This window comes from Rhinatrema bivittatum, chromosome 2 (assembly GCF_901001135.1).
Source record: "Rhinatrema bivittatum chromosome 2, aRhiBiv1.1, whole genome shotgun sequence".
Taxonomy (NCBI): domain Eukaryota; kingdom Metazoa; phylum Chordata; class Amphibia; order Gymnophiona; family Rhinatrematidae; genus Rhinatrema; species Rhinatrema bivittatum.
This window is the reverse complement of record NC_042616.1, coordinates 40,103,169-40,128,131: the sequence shown is the minus strand read 5'-3', so window position 1 is coordinate 40,128,131 and position 24,963 is coordinate 40,103,169. Positions and strand designations below refer to the sequence as shown.

At 45.7% G+C, this 24,963-nt stretch overlaps 1 protein-coding gene across 1 annotated transcript; it reads left to right on the top strand.

Annotated features, from left to right (window-relative positions):
* The first annotated feature begins 313 nt into the window (after positions 1–313).
* Positions 314–24,692, top strand: LOC115085910 (gastrula zinc finger protein XlCGF58.1-like). Its single transcript, XM_029592448.1, has 4 exons — positions 314–539; positions 914–1,040; positions 17,087–17,206; positions 22,664–24,692. Exons 1-4 carry the CDS (start codon positions 528–530, stop codon positions 24,646–24,648), a joined length of 2,244 nt encoding a protein of 747 aa, XP_029448308.1. The 5' UTR covers positions 314–527; the 3' UTR covers positions 24,649–24,692.
* Positions 24,693–24,963: the final 271 nt, after the last annotated feature.

Here is a 24,963-nt window from a genome sequence, read left to right as displayed (position 1 = left end):
TTGTCTCTGAAGGGCAGTCCGGGGCATTGTAAGACCTACAACTGCAAGTTCACTTCTAGCTCTGTTCAGCTCCTGCAGTAAAACAGTTTTCCATTTATGCCCCGCGGTACAGTGCGGCTCCTGCCCCAGGCTGCTGCTTTGATAGAAAGCAAACAAAACAAAGTCTCCACGCTGTGCTTAGGGTAAAGCTCGTCCTCCCCCTCCGTGTGATGTCTGCTTGCTCTCAGTGTAAAGTTCCATCCGCCCCATGTGATGTCATCAGCTTGCGCTCAGAGTAAAAGTCTGCGATGTCATCAGTCTGTGCCCAGCAGGAAGAGGAGCTGTCCTGTCTTTCATTCTTTTAACGGAAAATCAAAATCCTGCAGCACCAAGTCGCAGCTTCTGCCGATCTCTCCTCCCTTTCTCCTTCCCTGTAACAGTCCCCGAGCTGCACTGTAAGAGGCAAACACTCAACTATTCTCCAGCCCGAGAGAGAGAGAGCCGCCAATTCATGTTTAATCCTGAAAGCAGTAAAAGCAAAGAGGACAATGCCTGCTCAGGTAGGTGATTGCTCCAACTTCCTGCCCTCTCTATACAAATATTGCTGCAGCTTTCTAACCTGGGACACTGTAGAGTTAATCCTGACTTTAATAGCTCCCTGAGCAGACTTAGAGCACCGAAAAGACATTTTGGGATGCTCCTAAGTGTAAGGCGAGAGATCAAGGGTCCCACAAAGTAAGATTTTGTGTTTCAGGTTTCGTGTGTAACTGGTTTCCGGTTGCTATAATCTTTCACTAGGTCTGGATGTTATGTGATTGTAAATTATATATACATCCAGAAGATTCTCCTCCTACCCTGCTGAGCCCCAGCACTGGAAAGTTTCCTGATGGATATGATGCAGAAGGTGCTGAGTGTGGAAAGGTTTGTGTTTCAGGTCCCAGTAATCTTTGAGGACATCGCTGTCTATTTCTCTCAGGAAGAATGGAAGGATTTAGATGAAAGGCAGAAGGCTCTTTACAAGGATGTGATGAAGGAGAATTATCAGATCCTGAACTCGCTGGGTAAGTGGACAGAGGGGATAAGAGATGGGTGAATTGAACATAAGAAAGGAGACAGTTGATTGTATGAGAGTGAAAGGTGAAGAAAGAGAAGGAGTCCCCTCTTTAAAACCCCTCATCCTAGATATGCTCTACACATGCACACCTCAGATCATGAAAATCTATCATCCTACCTTCCTCTCTTTCCCCTTCCCATTCTAGATCCTTCCTCTTCTCCAAATCCTGAATTCCCCTTTTCCTTACCCCATTCACCATCCCAGATCCTTTTATTCCCCTTATTTTTCATCTGTTTCCCACATTTTGTATGTCCCTTTCCTTCCTGCTGCCATCTCAGATTTTCCCTCCTTCCTTTACCTCTCTTCCATCACTATTATCCCCTTTCCTTCTCCTCCCCGTCCCTGAAATTTCATCCCCATGCTGATTCCCCTTCCATTTTTCCCCACACCCATCAATAAGGTCCCTTATCCTTCATCCAAAAACTAACAAAAGAACAAAATTAACTAACCAGACACATATCAGACATTTTTAAAGTAAATTAACATGCAGATTTGTGCAAATGGTCCACAGACTTTTCTTACTCTTTACCAAGAATCCACCCCTCCTTACCTTGTAAACCCTGTAATTCTGTTGCGTTAATATTTTTTTAACTTTTCATTTTTGAAATTTGAAATAACCAAAAAAATGAATCTTTTATACATCAGTGCATAAATAAATGAAGATAATCCAAACCAATGCCATAGAAACTATACCTTGTACATTGTTAGTAGTCCACATTAAATGGGAATCCACTCTATTTGAGAGGAAAATAAATATATAGAATCTACCTAGAGTGACTCAAATGAAGGAAGAGAAATAGCTGAGTGGTTAGAGCAGTGGGCTATGAACCAGGAGACCAGGGTTTGAGTCCTGCTCCTTGTGACCATGGGCAACACTTTACCCTCCATTGCCTCAGGTACAAAACTTAGATTGTAATTCCTCTGGGGATAGAGAAATACCTACAGTACCTGAATGTAACCTGATGTGATATCTCAGATCAAATGTCAGTAGAAAAAAATAATAAATAAATAAAGTACAATTGAGCCTTCATTTTCTCACCAAGGTGGTAAGCCTGGGAACTAGGGAAGTGAGTGAATCTGACAGATGCTGTCTAGAAGTAATAAAATTAGAGTTGCATAGGATTGAGAAAACATATTAAACCCCTGCTTTAATATTTTTTGTATAGAGAGCCATGCCTCCTTCTTTCCTTCAATCCAGTCCTTTCTGAATAGATTGTAGCCCAATATTAGTTTATCTCATTTATTTATTTATTTATTTATTTATTTATTTATAGATTCTTATATACCGCGGTACGTATAGTTCTACATCACCTCGGTTCACAGTGAACAATAACTTAGCAACAAGCTTTACATATAACAGGTTCTACAGAAAAACAATAGTAGTAACACATTTATAGTAGTCATGGTTTTCTGTGTACCGTGATGGCCAGTACATATAAATCAGCTTCTTCCATGATTGCCTTTAGATTTGGAACTTTATTTCCCATACTCTGAGCATATATTATTAGTCTACATAGCTTTCCAGACATTGCCCTTTTTTACCATTTTGATATAACGTTTTACCTTCCTTGGGCTTTTGTTCACCCATCCCTGATAATCCTAGTTTAAAGCCCTCTTTAGTAGGTTTTCCAGTCTGTGTTTGATGAAGCTGCACCCCTTCTTATCTGGAGTGGAAGAGTAGCCTAATGGTTAGAGTAGCAGGCTGTGAACCAGGTAGCCAGGGTTCAAATCTTACTGCTGCTCACTTTACCCTCTGTTGGCTCAGCAAACTTAAATACAGTTCATGAATGTAATCTGCTTTGATGTGCCTGAAAAGTAGATTATTAAGTGAAAGAAATAAATAAAGCTTCACCTAAGTGTTGATTTCACAAATGGCTAAATTTCAGTTACTTCCTTGTGTTTCTCTGCCAATCAATGTCAGATTATTCTGTGTGGTCCAATCCCCTAATTAGTAGGTTCCCAGATCAGTCCAGACTCCTGGGTTCTGTATCCCTGCCAGTAAATGGAGACAGAGAAATTTTCACTGACACTGCTACATAACCCGAGTGCCACCTACAGTTCCTCAGTATTTCTTTCTCCAGCAGATGTTAGATGGTGCAAAACCTGCAGTTCTGTGGTCAGGGAACAATTTTTGATTTCAGAGCCTTCTTCCCAAGGGGTTTTTGGGTCCTAGTGGATCCTTCCCTGTTGGTTGAGGTGGATGAGCTGGGGATTGGTGATCCTTATGTACGCTCGATCTTTGCTTCCGTGGGATGTTAAATCTAGTGGTCCAGATCCCTCCTGTTCACAAGGCGGATGCAGGCTGAGGGAAGCTGATAGGCAGCCTGTTCTTTTGGCAGCTCTGTGTTCCAGCCCGGTGAGGAAGTTTAAAAAAAGAAAGTAAATTAAAGACGACTTCCTGCCTTTTGTCTTTGGCAGCTGGGGTGTTTGTTTGCTGCTGTTCAGGAAAGCTTTCTGCAACAAGTGCAATGGTGCACGGCTCAGCGTGATCGCGGCTCAGCTGGCACGGGCTGTGCTTGGGCTGTTCGGCATTTACTTCGTATTGCTGTTGCTTGAGGCCTATTTGGCTAAGCAGCAAGTGGCTGCATTCCATTTGAGATCCCAAGACTGGATTCTGATGGTCTAGCTGTGAGTTCCAAGCCTGATCGGTCCTTGAGAAAGCACGCTTCCCCTATCCAACAGTTGTTGGGTCCCTCTTCATTTTTAGGGCTCATGGGGGATGAGTCAGAGGACTCAGATGGTGCCCTAGAAGGGCAGGGGTACCTCCTGTGTATGATCTGCCGGTTGATCCAGGTGTAGGAGGCATCGATTAGATAGATGATCTGGAAGAGTTTCCAGTTACTGAAGGTGATGATCCTAAGGTGGTCCATCTTTTTTGGAAAGAGGAGCTAGGGCCTTTGATTCCTCATGTTCTTCAGGAGCTCGGGTTCAAGGTTCCTCAGGAGGACTCAGATTTGGAAGGGGCTGAGCTGGTCCTAGATGGGCTGAGGAGTCCAGCAAAAGCCTTCCCATACCATAAGTCTGTGAAGAAACTGGTAGAGCGGGAGTGGGGAACTCCAGATGCAGGTTTGAGGGTGGGGAAAGCTATGGCGAAGTCTACCCTTTGCCTGAACAGATGTTGGAGCTTCTGTCCTTCCTAAGGTTGATACTTTGGTATTGGTGGTTACTAAAAAGACAACTATTCCTGTTGCAGGGTCCATGGCGTTGAAGGACGTTCAGGATTGAAAACTGGAGATGCATCTCAAGAGGATGTTTGAGGTGTCGGCCCTGAGTGTACGAGCTGCTATTTGTATGCAGCGGGCTTGTCTGCGCTGGGTTCAGCCACTGCAGGAAAATCAGCTGAAGTCCGCCGAGGAGGTGATCAAGGCTGAGTGCATAGAGGTGGCAGTGGCTTATGAGCTGGATGCTCTGTTTGATCTAGTAAGGACCTCATCTAGAATTATGGTGTCTGTGGTATCAGCCAGAAGGTTCTTATGGTTGCGTAATTGGTCGGCGGATGTTTCATCCAAGTCTAGTTGGGGTCTCTGCCTTTTAAAGGTCGGCTTTTGATTGGCGAGGACCTGGAGCAGCTGATGAAGAATCTGGGTGAGAATAAGATGCCCAAGATGCCAGATGATAAACCTAAAGGCCGGAGGTTCTTTCAGGCTCTGTCCCGTTTTCGGGATAGCAGATGATCTCGTCCGGCTAGGGTAGCTCCAGGTCCACAGAAGTAATTCGTTCTTATGGGACAGTCCTGGGGTTAGTCCTTTCGAGGGGGTCATAGACCTTTCCTGGATTCCATAGGTGGTAGCTCTGCGGGGGCTAAGACCTTGCAATGAAACGAGGTTGGTCCACTCCATCGTTCCTGTGTGTAGGAGGTCGCTTGGCGCAGTTTTACGGGGAATGGGCCAAAATTACAAAAGATCAGTGGGTTCTCGGTGTAGTAAAAGACAGTTACACATTAGAATTTGCTCGTCCCATCCAAGATTTGTTTCTAGTTTCCCCTTGTGGGCCCTTAGACAAGCAGTTGTTGATTTGCGAGATGCTGGTCCGGTTGGAGAAGCTCGGAGTGGTAATTCCGGTCCCCCACGAGGAGTGAGGCATGGGCAGTAATAAATTGGAATGAATGCATGACTCGATAACCTTGCAAAGGGCTTGCTGCAAGAGACCCAGTCACAGAAGCTCTCTTGCTACTCTCTCAGATACCTTCTTCTTAGCGGTTAAGAACACAAGTCCTCTGCTATGGAAGGTGTTTCTCAACATGGAAGTGAGCTTAGTTTTGAAGAGAACTGGCATGCCTTCCTCTCAAGCTTTATAGAGTGGCATCTCTTTGAGTCTTGATATTGAAGGCAGTCTTTCAATAATTTTAAAGGAAGAGTAACTCTGCACCCAATATGCTCCTTTTTGTGGAGAGTAATGTTTTACTTCAGTCAGAATCTGGGGTTTTGTTTTTTTTTCAGGTATGGTGGTGAGACAGTTAGGTGTATAGGCCGAGATGGAGTGTCCATATCAAATCCATTGCATATGTCCTTTGAGATGCTTGTAGGCGACCAAGTTCTTCTTGGCTAGGTCTTTGATCTATTGATGTGTCCTGTGAAAGCATAGTGAGTCCAAAAGCATCAATTTCAAGAGAAACCGAGAAGAGTACGTTTGCCCCTACTACCAAGAGTTTGAAGGTCTCAGATGACCAGTGACCCCACTCGCTGAAGGTGCAGGGATCCTCGTAGGCAGAGACAGAATCTGTCTTTCCAGAAGATAAGGGCAGGGCAATGCCCTTGCCTCCATTGCATTCCTGCTCTAAGCAACTCAGTCTGGGTGTGCAGGCGAGGAGTGGCTGGGCCTTGAATGCAGGAGTTCCAGGTTCTTATGGCCTGGATTGGCCACTGTTTGGAAACAGGATGCTGGGCTTGATGGTCCCTTGGTCTGACCCAGCATGGCATGTTCTTATGAGACATAACAAGGATTCCTCCTGCATGGACTGAGTGGTACATCCCACTCATCTGGACTGGTCTGGCATAGACAGTAAGAAAGGTGAAATTTAAACTTGCTTGTTAATTTTCTTTCCTTTACTCCTGCCAGACTGTTCCAGAACTTGCCCAAAGAAGCTTCAGTGATGAAGGGCTCTCAGTTTGGCCTAATTATGAGCTTGGTTTGGTGATTCTTATTCTTGGGTTAATAACCATGGAGTGAAGATTTTTTTTGGCTTTATTGGGTTTTGATTGTGGTGGTGATTTGGAAACCAAAACAATTGCCTTTGGTTGTCTTAGTTCTGACATAGGACACTGAAGAGCTGAAGTCAGTACCACATCTTCTGAGGGCCAGTGAAGTCAGCTTTGAGGTTTGTTTTATTTTTTCCTCTGTCTTGATTTGCTGGCAGGAGAGCATAACCCCTTGCCTGCACTGGTGTGGCAGGAGTAAAGGAAAGAAAATGAACAGGGAAATTTATATTTCACCATGTTGCGGCCAGTACACAAAATTTAGGAAAGGTAGATATCTGATCCCTAGCATACAAAAGTTTGAGAAACACTGGATTATCGGGTTATAGTGAAATGGTTTGCACACATGGCTGCATCAGTGAGTTTTATAGTGAGGGTAGAATGGATGTCTCTATGTCAAAATCCCTGGATGTGGGCCACAAGTGTGATGGTGCAGCCTTAAGGGAAGAAGTGAGTTATAAAATAGGGATATTCTGCATGAAGACTCATAGCACTGGATCCCAGGCCAAGTTCCTATTGGGCTGGAAGTATAAAGGGAAGGAGTAAACTACTGGGTAAAAAACAGAGATGGGGTGGGGAGAGGCTGATGCATGGACAGTGCTTGGAGCTAAGTTTTCAATGCTAAAAAAATTCAGAATCATTCGTTTTGGGTTCTAAAATCCAAAGGGCAGTAAGTGATGGGCAGGGCCAGAGGGAGGGTGTGTGCAAGCTGTGCAGTGGCACAAGGTAAGAACTGCCGTACTGGGTCAGACCAAGGGTCCATCAAGCCCAGCATCCTGTTTCCAACAGAGGCCAATCCAAGTAACACAAGTACCTGGCAAGTACCCAAACACTAAGAATAGCCCATGCTACTGATGCCAGTAACAGCAGAGGCCATTCCCTAAGTCAAGCTGATTAATAGGTGGCAACTTCTGGGGGGGGGGGGGGGGGGGAATATAAGTGTGGGCAGTTAAAAACCCACTGTCTCTCACTTACAGGTTCAGCAGGCAGCTGCAGCTCATTGATGTCACTTTCCTCATGACAACTAATCAAAGGAGGAGATGGGAGATAGCAGCCACGTGCTTATAGTACAGGGAAGGGGGTGGAGCATGACTAAGAGGAAGAAAGGGATGAGAGAGAGAACAGCAGTGAGAGGATCCGGATGAATGCTGAGGGAGCATGAAGATGGGTTAAATGCTAGAGGGAGATGGAAACATGCACCTTCCCCCCCCCCCCCCCCCCCCCCCCCCGTACCTCAATTAAGCTTGTTTTTGTTTATTGCTCGGCAGTTAAAAAGAAAGTTCAGATTATATTTGACTCGATCCAGGAGAATTTGCCCAGTTTCCTTTGCATCACGGAATCATGGCTTCTCCCCTCTGATGCTGCGTTGCTCAGTCAAATCTGCCCGCCTGGGTATGTGGTTAACCCTCAGCCTGGAGAAAAAGGACGTGGAGGAGGTCTTTTGATTATCTACAAGGAGAAATACAGGATGGTCTCTGAGGAACTAGGTGGCGATTCCCCTTATGAATCACTAGTTCTTTACTCCAATGCTTTCAGTATATGTTTCGTGTACTGGCCACCTGCCTTGTTACTAAACAACCTTTCGCCGTTTTTTGAACACTTGGTCTCCTCCAATGCCAATTTGAACAATATGATTATTGTGGGAGATTTTAATCTTCAGGTCAATTGCATTTCTGTTGCTCTATATTTCTTGATATACTTTCTTCACTTGGATGGGAACAGCTGATTTCATCTGCTACTCATAAACTTGGCAATACATTAGATTTGTTAACAAATCTGTGAAAGACAGATGCCTTGACTCCTTACCAATCACCACTGTTTCATGGTCTGATTGTTTTCTGATTAGCCTCAAAGTACCTGTCCCTTCCTCTGCCCCAATAATTTCTGAGAGTAAACAGTGTGAAATTTTCTTATGCAGAAGGGGGTACATTGATGTAATCAGAAGCTTTCAGACTTGATTAGTGCTAATTTTAGCTTAAGAACATAAGAACATAAGAAAATGCCATACTGGGTCAGACCAAGGGTCCATCAAGCCCAGCATCCTGTTTCCAACAGTGGCCAATCCAGGCCATAAGAACCTGGCAAGTACCCAAAAACTAAGTCTTGTTTCTTCCTAATGATATCTTCCTAATGATATCGCGGACGGGGTTGCCAGTTGGAACTCTATTATATTAAAAGCCATTGACAGTATTGCTCCACTTTTGCCTAAACAAAAGTCCCTAACAAAACATTTTCCTTGGCTGACTCCCGCTATAAGATCTCATAAACAACAATTATACGGTAGTGACTGCAAGTGGCGGAAAATCCGCACTAGTGATTCTTTGTCTCTATATCTGCTAAGTTCATATTGTTCTCTAATCCATGAGGTGAAGCTCTCCTATTTTTCAAGGCGCATTCATGTACCAGAGCTACTCCAAAACAGGGTGGGAGGCTGCCCGCAGTCCAATCAACACCGCATGTGCAAAGGCTGCGTCCTCTCGGGCCTGCAAAATCCAGATGATAAAACCTGGAAAAATTATGTAAGGAGGACCACATCGCAGCTTGGCGGATATCAACGGGAGACAATAAACTAACCTCTGCCCAAGACACCGCCTGAGCTTTAGTGGAATGAGTCCTAACCTGAGTAGGCAACTGCTTTTCAGTATCTACATGCGAGGCTGTGACCACCTCCTTAATCCAGCGAGCCATTGTAGCCCGTGTAGCTGGAGCGCTCTGCTTCCTACCACCATGAAGGACAAACAAGTGATCTGTCTTCCGGAAAGTTTCAGAAACCTCCAGATACCCCGCATGACAATCTGCTTGACATTTAAGAAGCACAGGAGGCGATATTCCTCCGCATCCAGAGACAGCAAGGAAATGGACTGATTCAAATGAAACTTCGAACCACCTTAGGCAAGAAGGCCGGAACGGTACGCAGTCACTGGAGTCACTCGAAGGAACGGCTCCCGGCAAGACAAGGCCTGCAGCTCGGAAATGCGATGCACAGAACATATAGCCACCAGGAACACTGTCTTCAATGTCAACAAACGCAAGGAAAGGCTGCACAGCAGCCAAAACGTAGGGCCTGCCAAAAAGTCCAGCACCAAATTAAGACTCCACAAGGGAACCTGCAACCTCAAGGGAGGCCGAAGGTGCTTTACTCCCTTCAAGAAATGGGCCACATCAGGATGGGATGATAAGGAGACACCATTCACCGTGCCCTGAAACATCCAAGAGCCGCAACTTGAACCTTAAAGGAATTAAGGGCCAATCCTTTGTTCAACTCATCCTGCAAAAAATCCAGAATAAACGGGATCTTAACTGATCAAGTAAAAACAACTATGCTCCTCGCACCAGGCTTCAAACACTCTCCAAACCCGCATATGACAGAGAAGTGGAGACCACCTGAGCATGGAGCAAGGTAACAATCAGCGCAGAAGAAAAGCCACACTTCAACAAGTGATTCCTCTCAAGGGCCAAACCATAAGACAGAACCGAGTCTGATCCTCGTGAAGAACTGGCTCCTGTTGCAACAGATCCCTGTGAGGTGGAAGACAAAGGGGTTTCTCTACCAAGAGTCTCCGTAGAGCTGCATACCACAGCCATCTGGGCCAATCCGGAGCCACCAGGAGTATGAGCCCCCTGTGGTCTTTGATTCTGCAAATGATCCTGCCCACCAAGGGCCATGGAGGAAAAGCATACAGCAACTCGTTTTCCAGCCAGGCATGTACGAGAGCATCGACACCTAGGGACCACGGATCTCTCCTGCAACTGAAGAAGCGAGGAACCTTTGCATTGTGAGAAGTCACCAGCAGGCCTAGAGAAGGCCAACGATCCACTAGCAGCTGAAACGCCTTGGTGATTAACACCCACCCTCCGGGGTCCAGACTCTCCCTGCTGAGAAAGCCTGCTATCACATATTTCTTTCCTGCAATGTAGGAAGCCGAGATCTGTAAATGTCTTTCTGCCCATTCCATAAGATGGTCTATTTCCAGTGACACTTGCTGGCTCTTGGTCCCTCCCTGGCGATTGATGTAGGCCACTGTTGTCACATTGTCTGACATCACGCGGACAGCTGAACCCTGTAGTCTGTGGCTGAACTTCAGGTATGCCAACCAGACCACCCGTGCTTCCAGGCAATTGATGCTTCAGAGGGCCTCTTTGTCCATCCAACGTCCCTGAGCCGCCAGTTCCTGACAGTGAGCTCCTCAACCTTGAAGACTCGCATCTGTTGTGAGTACCAACCAGTTTGGGGAGGACAAGGACATACCCCTGCTCAGATGAGCCTCCTGCAACCTCCATTGGAGGTGAGAACAGATTTCCATCGACAAGTGGAGGTGAATCAAATAGTCCTGAGACTATGGGTTCCAACGAGACAGCAATGAGTGCTGAAGAGGATGCATATGCACCCTCACCAATGGCACCATTTCCAGGGTTGCCACAATCAAACTGAGCACCTGTAGATAGCATCACACCGTCTGGCATATAGTGTTTATCAACTGACGCACCTGGGACATCAACTTCTGGATCCGTTCATCCAGCAGAAAAACCTTGCCCTGCTTTGTGTTGAACAGAACTCCCAGATACTCCAACATCTGAGAAAGCTGGAGACTGCTCTTGGCCAGGTTCACCACCCACCCGAGCTTCCGCAACAAGGAGATCATCTTGTTGGTCATCAGGCAGCTCTCTTCCGAAGACTTGGCCCAAATCATCTAGTCATCAGAGTATGGGTGCACCAGGATCCCATCTCTTCTCTACACCACTGCTATGGCCACCATAACTTTGGAAAATGTTCTGGGGGCAGTGGCTAGACCAAAGGGCAGCACCTGAAATTGATAATGGTGACCAGCATCACAAAGCACAGAAAATGCTGGTGCTCCAAACAGATGGAAATATGAAGGTAGGCATCGAACAGATCCAGGGAGGTCAGAAACTCTCCTGATTGCACAGCCATTATTACAGAGAGTAAAGTTTCCAAGTGAAAATGAGTCACCCGCAGAAGCTGGTTGACATTCTTGAGATCCAGGATGGGACGAAAAGAACCTTCTTTCTTGGGCACAATAAAATAAATGAGATAGCGCCCTGTATTTTCCTGAGACATAGGCATGGGAACTACAGCCCTCAGTCAGAGGAGCCTTAGAAGCGTAGACTCCATCGCCTGTTCTTCTAAGGGGAATGGCATGGAGACACCTTGAACACGTCCGAGGAATACTGTGAAACTCCAGTGCATATCCTTCCCATATCACTTCCAGGACACATTGATCCAATGTGATCTCGACCCACCTCTGATAAAAGAGAGATAGGCATCCCCCTATTTCCACTTCCCATAGGTGGATCGGCAAACGTTCATTGGGAAGCTCGGGATGATCAACCACCCGAGCCCCTCTTCTCTTGGATTGTTGGGGACAAAAGGACTGAGACCTACCAAAAGGCTGAGTCATCTGAAATGTTGAGATCCTGTAGGGACAAAACACTTGGAACCTCTGAAAAGACCCTTCATAGAAAAAGGGTGCTGCAATTGCTTCTTATCCTCCGGTAACCGGGGAACTGGAGATTTGCCCCACTTGCTGGCCAGCTTTTCTAACTCGCTCCCAAACAAGAGTGAGCCTTTAAAGGGCGTTTTCTTTTGATTAGCTTTGGACCTGCATCAGCGGACCAATTCCGCAACCATAGCTGACATCTGGCTGCCACCACCAAAGCCACTTCTCTGGCTGAGGAACAGACCAAATCACATCCGGAGTCTGCTAAAAAGGTGGCAGCAGGTTCCATAACCGCTCTGGAATTCACTCCAGAATCATCCACCTCCTGAAAGAGAAGCAGAAAAGAACGTGCCACCAGAGCACAATAGGAAGCAATCTGTAAGATCATTGCTACTACTTCAAAGGCTTGCTTAAGAATAGACTCAATCTGTCTATCATGCACATCCTTCAAGGCCGCTCCTCCCTCCACGGGGATAGTCATCCGCTTAGAGACGGCGCAGACCAGCGCATCCACTTTGGGGAAAATGCAAACACTCTCTCACAGCTGGATCCAGAAGGTATAGGTCCTACAATGCCCGAACCCCTTTGAAATTTGCCTCCGGGGCATCCCATTCAATATCAGTCAACTCCTGAATGGCATCCATATCCGGAAAAAATGCAAGAGGCTTTCTGCAATGAAACCAAAATGGGATTCTTCTTCGGCTCTGACATGGAATCTGCCGCAGGCACTCACAGCATCTTCAAGGTCTGGGAAATTAAGGCCGGAAGTTCATCTCTATGGAAAAACCCGTAACATGGTCCGATACGGCTCCAGACCAGGAGGAATTTCCCCATCTTCCAAGGAAGCAGGATCCACCTCATCATCTGTGCCACCTGTGGCAAACCCAATTAGTAATAAGGAAATACAAAGAGATAGATGCCTGCAGTCTTTTTCAATTCCTTTATTGAAGTGGAGACATAAAAATAATAGCCCGACTCTGGCCGAGTTTCGCCGCTTGTGACGGCTGCCTCAGGGGCTTGTATGTACATTCATGGGCTCTTGATTAAGTTCAAGTCATGAACTTATTTGTTACTTGTGGTTGCATCTGTATGGTCCGCAACAAAGTTCAATCTTGCACTCCACTATAAAACATGGGTCTCCACTTGTAATGCCAAACATCTGAGTTGTATGTTAAAGCCGATTATATCGGAAAAATCAGTTGTTCCAATATATGCAGCAATATTGTGAACTGTAAATTACGGACAGTTAAGACATTAAGAAGAAACATTTATTCAGTTAAGAATTTTAAGTAAAAATAAAAAAAAGAGGTAATAAGACCAGTGACTGAAACAACTGGTTATAGAGTTTCTGTGCGATCAGATCCTTTACCAGTACTGAGGTGTTTCCTCTCATTATCAACATCATTTTTTAAGTAAACCCAAATTAAAAAATATAGACTTAATAGAAAATTGTTCAAATCTAATAATAAAGGAAATAACATTTTAATAGGTAGACATGTCAAGAGAAATTGACAGCGAATGTTTGATTCCATCAACTAGTTATTTTTTGGTACTAATTGGAAACTAGTTATTTCCTGATTTTTCTTCCATCGTTCTTGTTTACCGGCACCATTAGAGGCAAGTAACTCTGTGTCCAAACGGCTTGCGCTTAAAAAAAAGTTACACGCACAAATTTTAGGTGCCCTGGAAATAAGCATGGCAAGGCACACACACAACTTGTGCGCCCAACTGGAGCGTATCACCACGCTTAAAGTTATGCACACAAAATGCTGCCTAACACTGAGCGCACACTATGTGCGCAGAGCCGACGCACTGCGTATACCGACGTCCTTAGAGGGGAGAAGAGCACGCACAAAAGCATGCAAAAACGCCGCCGTGGCCTACCATGTGGCTCGCAGGCAAGAAGCCTTTCTGCGGGGCTTAGACCACCAGGTTCGCTCAACCCACCAGGTTGTCCAGTTCCCCTAATTCCAACGGGAATGGGAACGAACGTTGGGACAGCACGCCGAGCACGGAGATTGGAGGAAGTCCAAAACCCCCCTCTAACTCTCTGTCGCTGAAGGTAAAACTCCCTTTAAAAAAAAACAAAAAAACTTACCCGAGCTCAGCACTTACTGGCTGAGTACAGAAATGGTCTCCGGCTATGGGGGGGAGAGGGCAACTGCCATCACCGCCGCGCTTGGCCTCCTGCACAAGCAGCTAAGTCCACACCGGGAACTGGACCAAGGCGCATATCTGAGAGACCACGAAAATCACCTCAGGAATTCTCAACTGAGGGAGGGACCTTTAGGTATCACTGCAGGAGAGTGGGATGTTCATTTCCTCATTTTAAAATTTTTCCAAATTTTACAGCAATCCCCACAGGGAGATGCACGTCATCCAACTGCTGGAGACGGAGAATACTGGCAGGCTGGGGTCACTGCAGGAGTATATATACTGTGATGGCAGCTTGCTCCATCTCCATCTGCTGGCAGGGGAGCATAACTTGCTGGTCTTGAGTCCATCTGTCTACATGCTAGGAAATGCTGAATTATTAACACTATCACTTTTGGCCACCTTGAGGAGAGGCTTGGACGGTGGCAACAGTTAAATCTTAGTCTCCTTAGACATCTTATCAGCCTTTCGATAGGGTAGATCACTCCATCCTTCTATACTGACTTTGTGAATGTGGTATCTTTGGTTTTGTCTTCCAATGGTTCAGGTCCTTCTTCTCAACAGTACCAACATGTTGAGTATGATAACAATTATTCACAATGGTCAGAAATTGAAACGGGTGTACCAAAAGGCTCTGCCGTGACTGCTATGCTTTTTAACCTCTATTGTGCGAGATCTTGGCTGATCTATGTGATGGGTATAAACTTTTATGCCGATGACATTTGACCATCTTGGTCAGATATGGTGCAGCTTGTAAATCTATTTCTTTCCACCATTAAAAAGTGGTTTTTCTTTAACAAATTGTCTTTGAATCTTGCCAAAACCCAGTGGGGTACATTTTTTAAAAAGCGCGAGCGCGTACTTTTGTTCGCGCACCAAGCACAAACAAAAGTACGCCGGATTTCAATAGATACACGCGTAGCCGCGCGTATCTTTTAAAATCCGGGGTCGGCGCATGCAAGGGGGTGCACATTTGTGCACCTTGCGCGCGCCGAGCCCTGCGCGCGCTGCCCGTTCCCTCCGAGGCCGCTCCAAAATCGGAGCGGCCTTGGAGGGAACTTTCCTTCCGCCTCCCCCCACCTTCCCCTCTCTTCCCCTATCTAACCCACCCCCCAGCCCTACCTAAATCCCCCTCCTAACCTTTATCCAGGAAGTTACACCTGCCTCCAGGCAGTCGTAACTTGCGCGTGTCAAATATCTGCTGGCGTGGCAGGCCCCGACACAGGCCGCTGTGTTGGGGCACTCGGCCATGTCCCCGGACCGCCCCGGACTGCTGTAACGCCCCTGAACCGCCCCTTTTTGCAAGCCCCGGGACATTCGCGCGTCCCGGGGCTTGCGCACACCGCCGGGCCTATACAAAATACGCTCAGCGCGCACAGGGGCAGATTTCCTCAGGTTACGCGCGTATGTTACGCGTGTAGCCTTTGAAAATCTGCCCAAGTATGTTTTGATCCAGCATCCCCTTTCTAAGATTCAATATACAATAGTTATTGAAAACACCACTTTCCCGCTGAACTCACATATTCGGAACCTTGGTTTCTTAATCGACTCTTTGCTTTCTTTTCATCCTCACAAGTTACGCATTTTATGTGGACTTAACATCTTTTAGACAAGCCAAATTTTTGGACTGTCATACAGGCTTCAATCCTGCCATTAGTCGATTACTGCAATTCCATCTTCATCGGCTTACCTGCTGTGACCTTAAAACCTCTCCAACCTTTATTAAACGTCGCTGCCCGTCTCATCAAAATTGTAGCATTATTTAAATTGATTTCTCCCTCAGTCACCCCATGGTGTAATGCCCTGCGGCATATGTACTGTCCAGCTCGCCGTTTGCGTTCACCTCAAAGGGGGCTCTTGGATGTACCTTCTTAGCACCAGGCCAGACTGTGTAGCGCTAGAGACTGTGCTTTCTCTGTTGGGGCTCCCATCCTTTGGAGCTCTTTTCCAGAAGCTTTGCGCCTGGCTGATAGTGTCCAGTCTTTTAAAACCTTGCTGAAAACCTGGCTTTTGATTGTGAACCCAAGCATTTCTGCTGACGATTCTGACTGCTATGGCTCTTTTGTGGTCTTTCTGATATTGTTTTATTTGTTTTTGTGATTGTTTGTAATTTATATTTTATGCATGTTTTACTTGTACATTGCCCAGAACACTGCTTTAGGGGATTTATAAATTCAAATAAAGATAAGCGGTGTATTCTAGAAGGTGCAAGGACCTTTCCCTGAAGTCAGCAGTATCTGACTGGTCTCTGTCACCTTTCTCCTCCCCATGATCCTTACTGACATGTTTTCCACAGTAGCAGTGAGAGAAGCAGTGAGAGGGAACAGAGGGGATGAGAGAGAACAGAAAGGGGGGAGTAGAGAGGATGCTTGAGAGCCATTGGGGGTGGAACTATTGCAAGAGAGCTGGGGGTGGCAGGAGATAGCAGAGGAGAAGATAACTGGGGGCTGGCAGTGGAGAGGGTGTGAGAGGTAAGGTAGGAAGAGGAAACAGTGAGGGAACCAGGAGGAATGAGTGCAAGAGAGGAGGGAATGTGAAAGAAATAAAGAGGGGGTGATGGGGCTGTGCTTGTGAGAAAAAGCCAGATATGGTATCAGGGCAAGGGTGGGGTAGAGGTGGGCAAGGGTTTAAGAGAGGACGACAGCCACTGAGGAATGATGGGCTGACTGTGTGTGTGTGAGAGAGCAAGATGCATGAAGTCAGAATGCCTCACTTTCGTTTTGTTTCCCTTTTTCCACTGATACCTCTGGAGCCTGGGGCAGGTGAGGGAGTGCAAAATTAGTTTTTTATGGAGAGGGATGTGAGAAAACATTTTTGGCTTCCTGCCCTCCCTCTGAGCTGACATCAGTCTGAGCATGCTCAGTGTGTTTCCCCCATCCTATTCCAGATGTTCTGGATGTTATGTAGGAGAGTTGCATGTTGCATAAGGGATAATGAGGCTTGTGCGTATTGAAATGAGGCTGCTAATGTATTGCACTATTAATACTGGGAGCCAGAAAAAATGAATTAAAGAGCATTTTTGAAACTTGCAGGGCCCTGAAACTGTTCCTCTTTGAATGAGCATTTTAATTGTGTTCGCAGAAGTTGGTGAAATTCTTTATCCTGCAAATGTTTCTAAGTCTTGAATGTGGCGGAATCACATCCAGAGTGATTATGGGAAACCTAATGCGGTGTTCTTACCCCAGGATCAAGCTCTTCGACCGTCACCCCTGATATTATATCCTGCATTGAACGAGGGGAAGAGCCGTACATCAGGGCCGAGCCAGGATCAGAGGAAAGAGGAACTGGGATAAGCAGCTGCTCAGGTGAGTGCAGGAATAAGAGGGACCGGGGTAAAACTGCTGAGAGGAAGAGAGTGGAAGGAGCAGCAGGGAACTGCAGAGACCCCTGCACAAGCTCCTCGGGAGATCTCTCTAATCACTCGCAGAGTTTCTGTTACAGGCACCACTCACACAGGGCAGAGCTTCTCACCCGGTGTGCTGCTAGACAGTTCTTGATGTGCTGCATTCAGGGTCAGTGAAGGGGTATTGGGCACTTTAGGTGAATCTTCAGGTTGGTATTACCCTGTTTTCCTCCCTGAGATTCTGGAAATGAAACACTTTATAAATCCATCACCATCCTTCTCGGATCAGTCCTGCGGCCTCCCAGTTCCACTCACCCAGCTGAAGCTACAACAGGCTAAGTGGTTAGCCTGCCAGTGCAGTCAGGGTTCAAGCAGTGTATCAGGGCCAGACAGGCCAGCAGGGTTTTTTCCACATCTCCTTCCTCCTCGGAGAGATACCCAGTTTGGAAGCAGTTTGGGAAGCAGGGAAGATGGAGAAAGTGAATCAGGTCCTTGCTACAGGGCAGCAGCAATTACAGAAAACTCTACAATCTCAAATTGATCAGCAGCAGGCACCAAGAGAACAGGTGTTGCAACAGCATACGGTGCTAACCCAGATAGCACAAACTGTGCAAACCACCGTAACCAGTCCTCCTCCCTTGTCACTGATACTACTTAAGATGACCCCAGGAGAAGACCCTGATGGTTTCCTGAAAAACTTTGAACGCTCAGCTCAACTGGCAGATTGGCCAGAGGACAGATAGGCTGTCTATCTGGGGAATCGACTCACCGGAAGTAGTCAAGATGCCTTGCAAACTGCCAGTCCGGAAAGGAGGGCTACGTACCAGGAAGTCAAAGCTGCCGTTCTAGAGAGAGTGGAACTCAACTCAGAAGCCTACTGATAGCGGGGAGTTTTTCAAACTGAGGAAAACCTAAGGCACCTATTCTGTTTCTCTCCCTTGGATGATCCAGATACGTATCATAAGGCCTCTAAGACTCCTAAGTCCCAGAGGCAACGCCAACAGGACAAATACAGTTATGCTATTAATTTAGAGGAAGCCAAGGAGGAAGGGTTGGAGTCGGGGGAAGAACAGCAAACCACCCAGAATGTTTTACCTTGCACCCAGAAGGGAAGACCCCAGTGAAGGTAATCAAAGTCGTTCTGCTAGAACAGTTCTTAGACAGTATGGAATGGCTTAAGTGGCAGTGGGTCTGCAGACATCCATACTTTACACTGGAAAAGGCGCTAGAAGTGGCAGAGGCCTATTACCAGGCCCAGACCATGCCTGAGTCACCGTGGTTCCCAGATAAGCCACTCGACCTGGGCTTAGGATGACAGAGTCCTAAGAGCCAGAGGCCCTGACAACTAGTATCACAGACTGGCCAGACTTTGCACCTCAACCGTAAACCTCAGCTGGACCACCATGTTTCAGCTGTGAAGAAAGGGACCATTTTTCCAGAGATGTCCCTGCAGGGAAGATGAACCAATGGATGTTAACACCGTGGCCACACACATTTGTAATGTCATGGATGTCCCCAGCCAAGGAGTCTCTACTTTTGTGGTTGCAGTTGAGCTAGATGGCTTTCCAACCTAAGCGTTAGTGGACTCGAGGAGTGTAAAAACGCTCATACTAAGAGAGTTAGTGAAGTGAGTTTAGCATGATTATGACAGAGTAGTGACCCTGGCATGCATCCATGGGGCCCAATGGCAATATTCAATAAGCTGGAAACAACTAAAGACCCCCGGTCAGCCAAGAACAAATTGAGGTGGGAGTTCTTCCTTGACTACCATACCCCATGGTAATAGGATGAGACTGAAAACTTTAAAGCCTCTTGAACCAGCTTACAACGGGTTTGTTCAGCCACAATGATGAAGAATTGGAGTAACCAGAACTCTCTCCCATGGATGATCCAGATCTGTATCATAAAGCCTCTAAGACTCCTAAGTCCCAGAGGCAACGCCGACAGGACAAATACAGTTATGCTGCTAATTTAGAGGAAGCCAAGGAGGAAGGGTTGGAGTCAGGGGAAGAACAGCAAACCACCCAGAATATTTTACCTGATCCCTTTGAGTGGGAAAAGGGGAGTGACCCGGGAAGCTTCTGGTGGGCCCAGAGGGAGGATGAGTCCTTTAAGTGTGCCCAGGAGCATATATAGAGTGGACAGAAAGCTAGTCCCTGGAATGCAGGTTACAGACCCGATTTCTCCTTATTTTGTGATGAAAGAGGGACCTACTTTACCGAGTCACAAAGGGAAGTATGGAGAAGGAATTGATAGAACAACTAATTCCCAAACCATATCGCCAGAAAGTCATGCAACTAGCCCATGGCCACCTTCTTAGGGGGTCACCTGGGGGAGGAAAAGAGCCTAGAGAAAATTTTGGCAGAGTTCTATTGGCCAAGCCTACCCGCCAACTCACAAAGCCTACCAACGCACGGGTGGCACCTCTCATCCTATGCCCATAATCAAGAACCCTTTTGACAGCGTGGGCATGGACCTTGTGGGGCTACTAGAGAGATCAACTTGAGGAAATAAGTACATCCTCATCATTCTGGACTATGCCGGATATCCGGAGGCAGTACCACCAATGAATATGAAGACCCCAACGGTGGCAACCACCCTAATGTATGGTTTTTCATGACTTGGGCTGCCCAAGGAGATCCTGACACATCAGGGAACCCCATTCATGTCCAACGTAATGATACAACTCTGCACCTTATTGAGTGCTTCAATCAGATGCTCAAACAAATGTTGAGGAAATTTGTGGATGAAGATGGCAAGAACTGGGACTCATTTCTACCCTACATGCTGTTCGCAATCCACAAAGTACCACAGAGCTCAATGAGATTTTCCTCTTTTGAATTACTGTATGGAAGGAGACTGAGAAGAATCTTAGACATAGCTTGCGAGACATGCAAAGACGAAGGGAACTCCAGGCAGAATCTCGTTGACTACATTATCCTAGCGCAGGATCACCTAAAAAGAGCTGGGGAGGTGGCTCTCGTATGCATACAGAAGGCTCAGGCTACCCAAGGCCAAGGTTACAATCGCTCCACGGTTCAGAGTGTTCAAGCTGGGCGACCATGTCTTTGTCCTCCTCCCATCTTCAGAAAGCAAGCTGTTAGCCCTTTGGCAAGGACCCTATGAAGTTTTGGAGAAAACAGGGCCTCTGGATTACTAAATAGCCCAGCTAGATAAACGAAAGAAAACTCAAATCTACCACTTAAACCTCCTGAAGAAATGGGTTGCACAGGAATGCAGACTGGTACAAGAAGGAGAGTTTGGTCCAGAGCTTGGGCCCGAAATGGACCGAACCCAGGTTCCTTTTAGAGAGCACAGACATTTGGTGGAGCAAAACAAGAAGATTTTCTTAAATCTACCAGGTCATACCCATCTGGTGCAGCATGACAACATTATGCCTCGTTGTGCTATGGCAATGACCCTATCAAATTCCCAAGGTCAGGTGCCGTGTCATTGAGAATGAAGTGAAGGAGATGTTCTGGCTCGGGGTTATAAAGGAGTCTAACAGTGATAGGTCCTCACCCGTATTGTTGGTAATGAAGCCAGATGGGAGCATGAGATTCTGCATTGACTTTAAAAAGGTCAACAAGGTCTCAAAACTCGACGTGTACCCAATACCATAAGTGGATGAACTGACTGAGCGCCTGGGATCTACCCAGTTCATTTCTACCCTGGACTTTACAAAGGGCCATTGGAGGAACCTGTCATGCCAGCGACTTCGGAGAAGACTGTGTTCTTGACACCAGGTGGACTTTTCCAATTCACCATCCTCCCTTTTGGTCTCCATGGCGCCCCCAAAATGTTTCAATGCTTGGTCGACCGCCTCCTCTGCCCACATCAAGGGTACGCAGCTGCCTACTTGAATGACATTGTGGTGTACAGCCCAGATTGGAAGACACATCTGAGCCAAATCCAGGCCATACTAACCAGTGTGAGGAAAGCAGGACTAATAACTGACCCTAAGAAGTGTTTGTTGGGAGGTCAAGAAGTCCAGTATCTTAGCTACACCCTGAGGAAAAGAAAGGTCCATCCACAGACCCAGGCAATCAACAGGGTGCCAGTCCTATCTACAAAAGCTAAAAGTGAGAGTATTCCTAGGTCTCGAAGGTTTATCCCTAGTTACTTGGAGAAGGCGGAGCCTCTCATATAGCTAGTGGTAAAGAAAGCACCAGAGAAGATCCAGTGGTCAGCAGGCTCTGAAAAAGGAGCTGTGCTCCAAACCGATCCTGATAAGTCCAGATTGCACCTAACTCTTAACGGTGCAGACCGATGCCTCAGAAGTAGGCTTGGGAGCAGTTCTAGTCCAAGAGAAGGATGGTCAAGGACATCCTGTGGCATACATTAGCCAGAAGCTGATGCCACAGGAGAGGCATTACTCAACAATTGAGAAGGAAGCATTGGCAGTCAAGTAGGCCTTAAAAGTTTTGTACTATTACCTGCTGGGACAGCAGATTTATACTCATAACGGACCACCAACCGCTCCTATGGATAAATAGAAATACAGTCCAATGCAAGGGTGATGAGATGGTTCCTGGCCCTACAGCCCTTCAACTATAAAATATGACATAGGGCAGGCAGGGAAAACACCAATGCAGATTCCTGTCTAGAGAGGTGGCCCTAGCAAGGCTGAGCTGAGGGGGGAAGGTATGTGAGGGAGTCTATAGGAAACTCCCTCAGACTACCTTAAGGGACCGGGCACTGCTATCTCTCCCGGACTTCCTTAAGATCCAGACTCACAAGGAATCCTGGCTGAAGGGAGGAGCTCCTCACCAGATTATAAAAACTCAGGGTCTAGAAGGGTTAAACAGGTCCGGGGAGCAGGAAGGAAGCCACTGTATGAGAGAACCTGCTATGTTGGATGTCTCTGTGTTGCCTGAACTTTAAGGTGAGCTGCATTATTTGTTTGGCTTTTCACTTTGTTTTTCACTGTAAATACATGCACAAAAGGAAACAGTCAGAGTCTGCCTCCTTTATTTCTGACTGTTTCCAAGCCGCTATCACCCAAGTTACCACAATCCATTATAAAATGAAAGTACAAGTACATTAACTGAAAATAGTATGAGGAATTTGAAAATGTAAGATATGCATATACCTTTCCCACCCTCAGACTTAACCCTGCCCCGGGAACACATCCTCCAAATGCAGCAAGGAGTACGGGGGTTGACAATGCAGGGACTTGAGTCACAGTGAGGGAGGGCAGATTTCAGCCTGACAGGTTACCTGCCTAAAGTCTTAATTACCATCATAAATGCATTTGAAAATTGTCTTCCACAATCACCAGAGGCAGATACAGGATACACAAATATTATATTCTGCCACATGCAAGAAGATAGAACTGTGTTGCAGGGCAATGTTGTGACAAGATGCATGTTTTTCACGTCCTCCTACATTAATGCCCAACATTTACTCTTTTATCTAGAAAAAGATGACCTTAGAAAAAGTAATACAAGGACTCATCACTGGGAATTCAATGAGAATCCAGAAGCGAACAAAATGTTATCAGAAAGAGATGACGAGGATACTTCTTCCTGTTCTAACTGGGGGGAAAAGTGCAGGAAGCAGTACATTTCAGAAAAAAAGCAAGGAAATTCAACAGGAGACTCAGTTCTCAGTCGGCAAACTACCATTAATATACACAAAGGGGAGAAGCAGAGAAACCTGACAACAGAAGAAAGATGTGCATGTGATGTGTGTGTGATATTCCTCAGGGATCCTGTAACTCTAAAATCACAGCAGAGCTCTCACACTGAAGAGAAACCATCTACATCTATAAACCATGGAAAATCTTTCAAGCATTGGGTAGATCTTCAGATACAACAGAAAATATGCAAAGAAGAAACACCTTTTACATGTTGTGAATGTGGTCGACGTTTCAGTAGGAATGAAGAACTATTGAAACACCAGCAAATTAACAAAGAGAGTCTGTGTACAAGCACAGAGGATCGGAAACGTGGCAGAGAAGATAGAACGGTTTCATCTACTCATGGTGATGAAAGCTTAAATCAGAGAGAAACTTTCACAAGACACCTACATTGCCACCAAAAAGAGAGAGACACTTCAAGTAACGAATTTAATAAAAGCCTCAGTCAGAGTAAAGTGTTTTCAATAAATAAAAATACCCACATTGGTGAGAGATCATACTATTGTGCGCAATCTGAAAAATGCTTCAGTACAAAGGCAGATCTCTCACAACTCCAAAACAACTGCAAAAGAAAGAGAAAATTTTCAAGTACTGAGTGTGGTAAAAGCTTCAGTCAGAAAACAAAATTCACAGTCCATCAGAGATTCCACACTGGAGTTAAACCATTTACATGTACTGAATGTAGTAAAAGCTTCAGTTACATGAAGTCTCTAACAAAACACCAGCTACTCCATACTGGTGTTAAACCATTTACATGTTTGCAGTGTGATAAAAACTTCCAGACAAAGAAACAACTCACACAACACCAGGTAATCCATACTGGAGTGAAACCATTTACATGTCTGCAGTGTGATAAAAGCTTCTTTGTGAGGACAAAACTCACAAGGCACCAGATAATTCACACTGGAGAGAAACCATTTAAATGTACAGAGTGTGGTAAAAGCTTCAGTCAGAAAGAATCCCTCACAAAACACCAGAGAATTCATACTGGAGTGAAACCATTTGCATGTATGCAGTGTGGTAAAAGCTTCTTTGAGAGGACAAAACTCACAAGGCACCAGTTAAGCCACACAGGAGTGAAACCATTTACTTGTACGGAATGCGGTAAAAGCTTCACAACAAAGGTGTATCTCAGAAAACACCAGAGATTCCACATTGTAGTGAAACGATTTAATTGTACTGAATGTGGTAAAACTTTCATTACAAAGGGAGATCTCAGAAGCCACCAGAAAAACCACCCCGAAATGAAACCATTTACATGCATGCAGTGTGGTAAAAGCTTCAAAGCTAAGAAAAGTGTCAGGAGGCACCAGAACCTCCATGCTGGAGTGAAACCATTTACATGTACTGAATGTGGTAAAAGCTTCAGTCAGAAGACCTCTCTCACAAACCACCAGAGAATCCATACTGGAGTAAAGCCATTTGCATGTATGCAGTGTGGTAAATGCTTCAATCAGAAGATATTTCTCACAAACCACCAGAGAACCCACACTGGAGTGAAGCCATTTCATTGTACTGAGTGTGGTAAAAGCTTCACTACAAAGGGAGAACTCACAAATCACCACAGAATCCACACTGGAGTGAAACCATTTACATGTACTGAATGTGGAAAAAGCTTTATGAGAAAGGGACATCTCACAAGCCACCAGAGAATCCACACAGGAATAAAACCTTTTCTTTGTACTGAATGTGGTAAAAGTTTCACAACAAAGGGATATCTCAAAAAACACCAGAGATTTCACACTGGAATTGAAGCTATGTAAACATAACATCAATGTATTAAATAAACATTGGGAGTATAACCCTAGTAGAATGATGAAATTGTGATCACCTATTCTCACAGACAAACGATCGATGTGTAAAATCCATGTATTGTGGTAAAGAAGAAGAACATAAGAATGGCATTGTTGATAGAGGTGTCACTTTACAGTGATTATTTTGTATATCGTATGCAGAAAACAAAGATCCTTAACTACCAGGAGATGTAATCTGAGACCAAGAAAATGATTCAGAAAGATACAGAAATAGTTATAATCATATTGACTGCCAGTGGCCTGATTTAAGAAGAATTTCCAAAT

Coding starts and splice junctions, on each gene's coding strand:
- LOC115085910 (XM_029592448.1), top strand. Junction 1,041..17,086: donor TCAGATCCTGAACTCGCTGG/GTAAGTGGACAG, acceptor TTCTTACCCCAG/GATCAAGCTCTTCGACCGTC. Junction 17,207..22,663: donor TGGGATAAGCAGCTGCTCAG/GTGAGTGCAGGA, acceptor TCTTTTATCTAG/AAAAAGATGACCTTAGAAAA.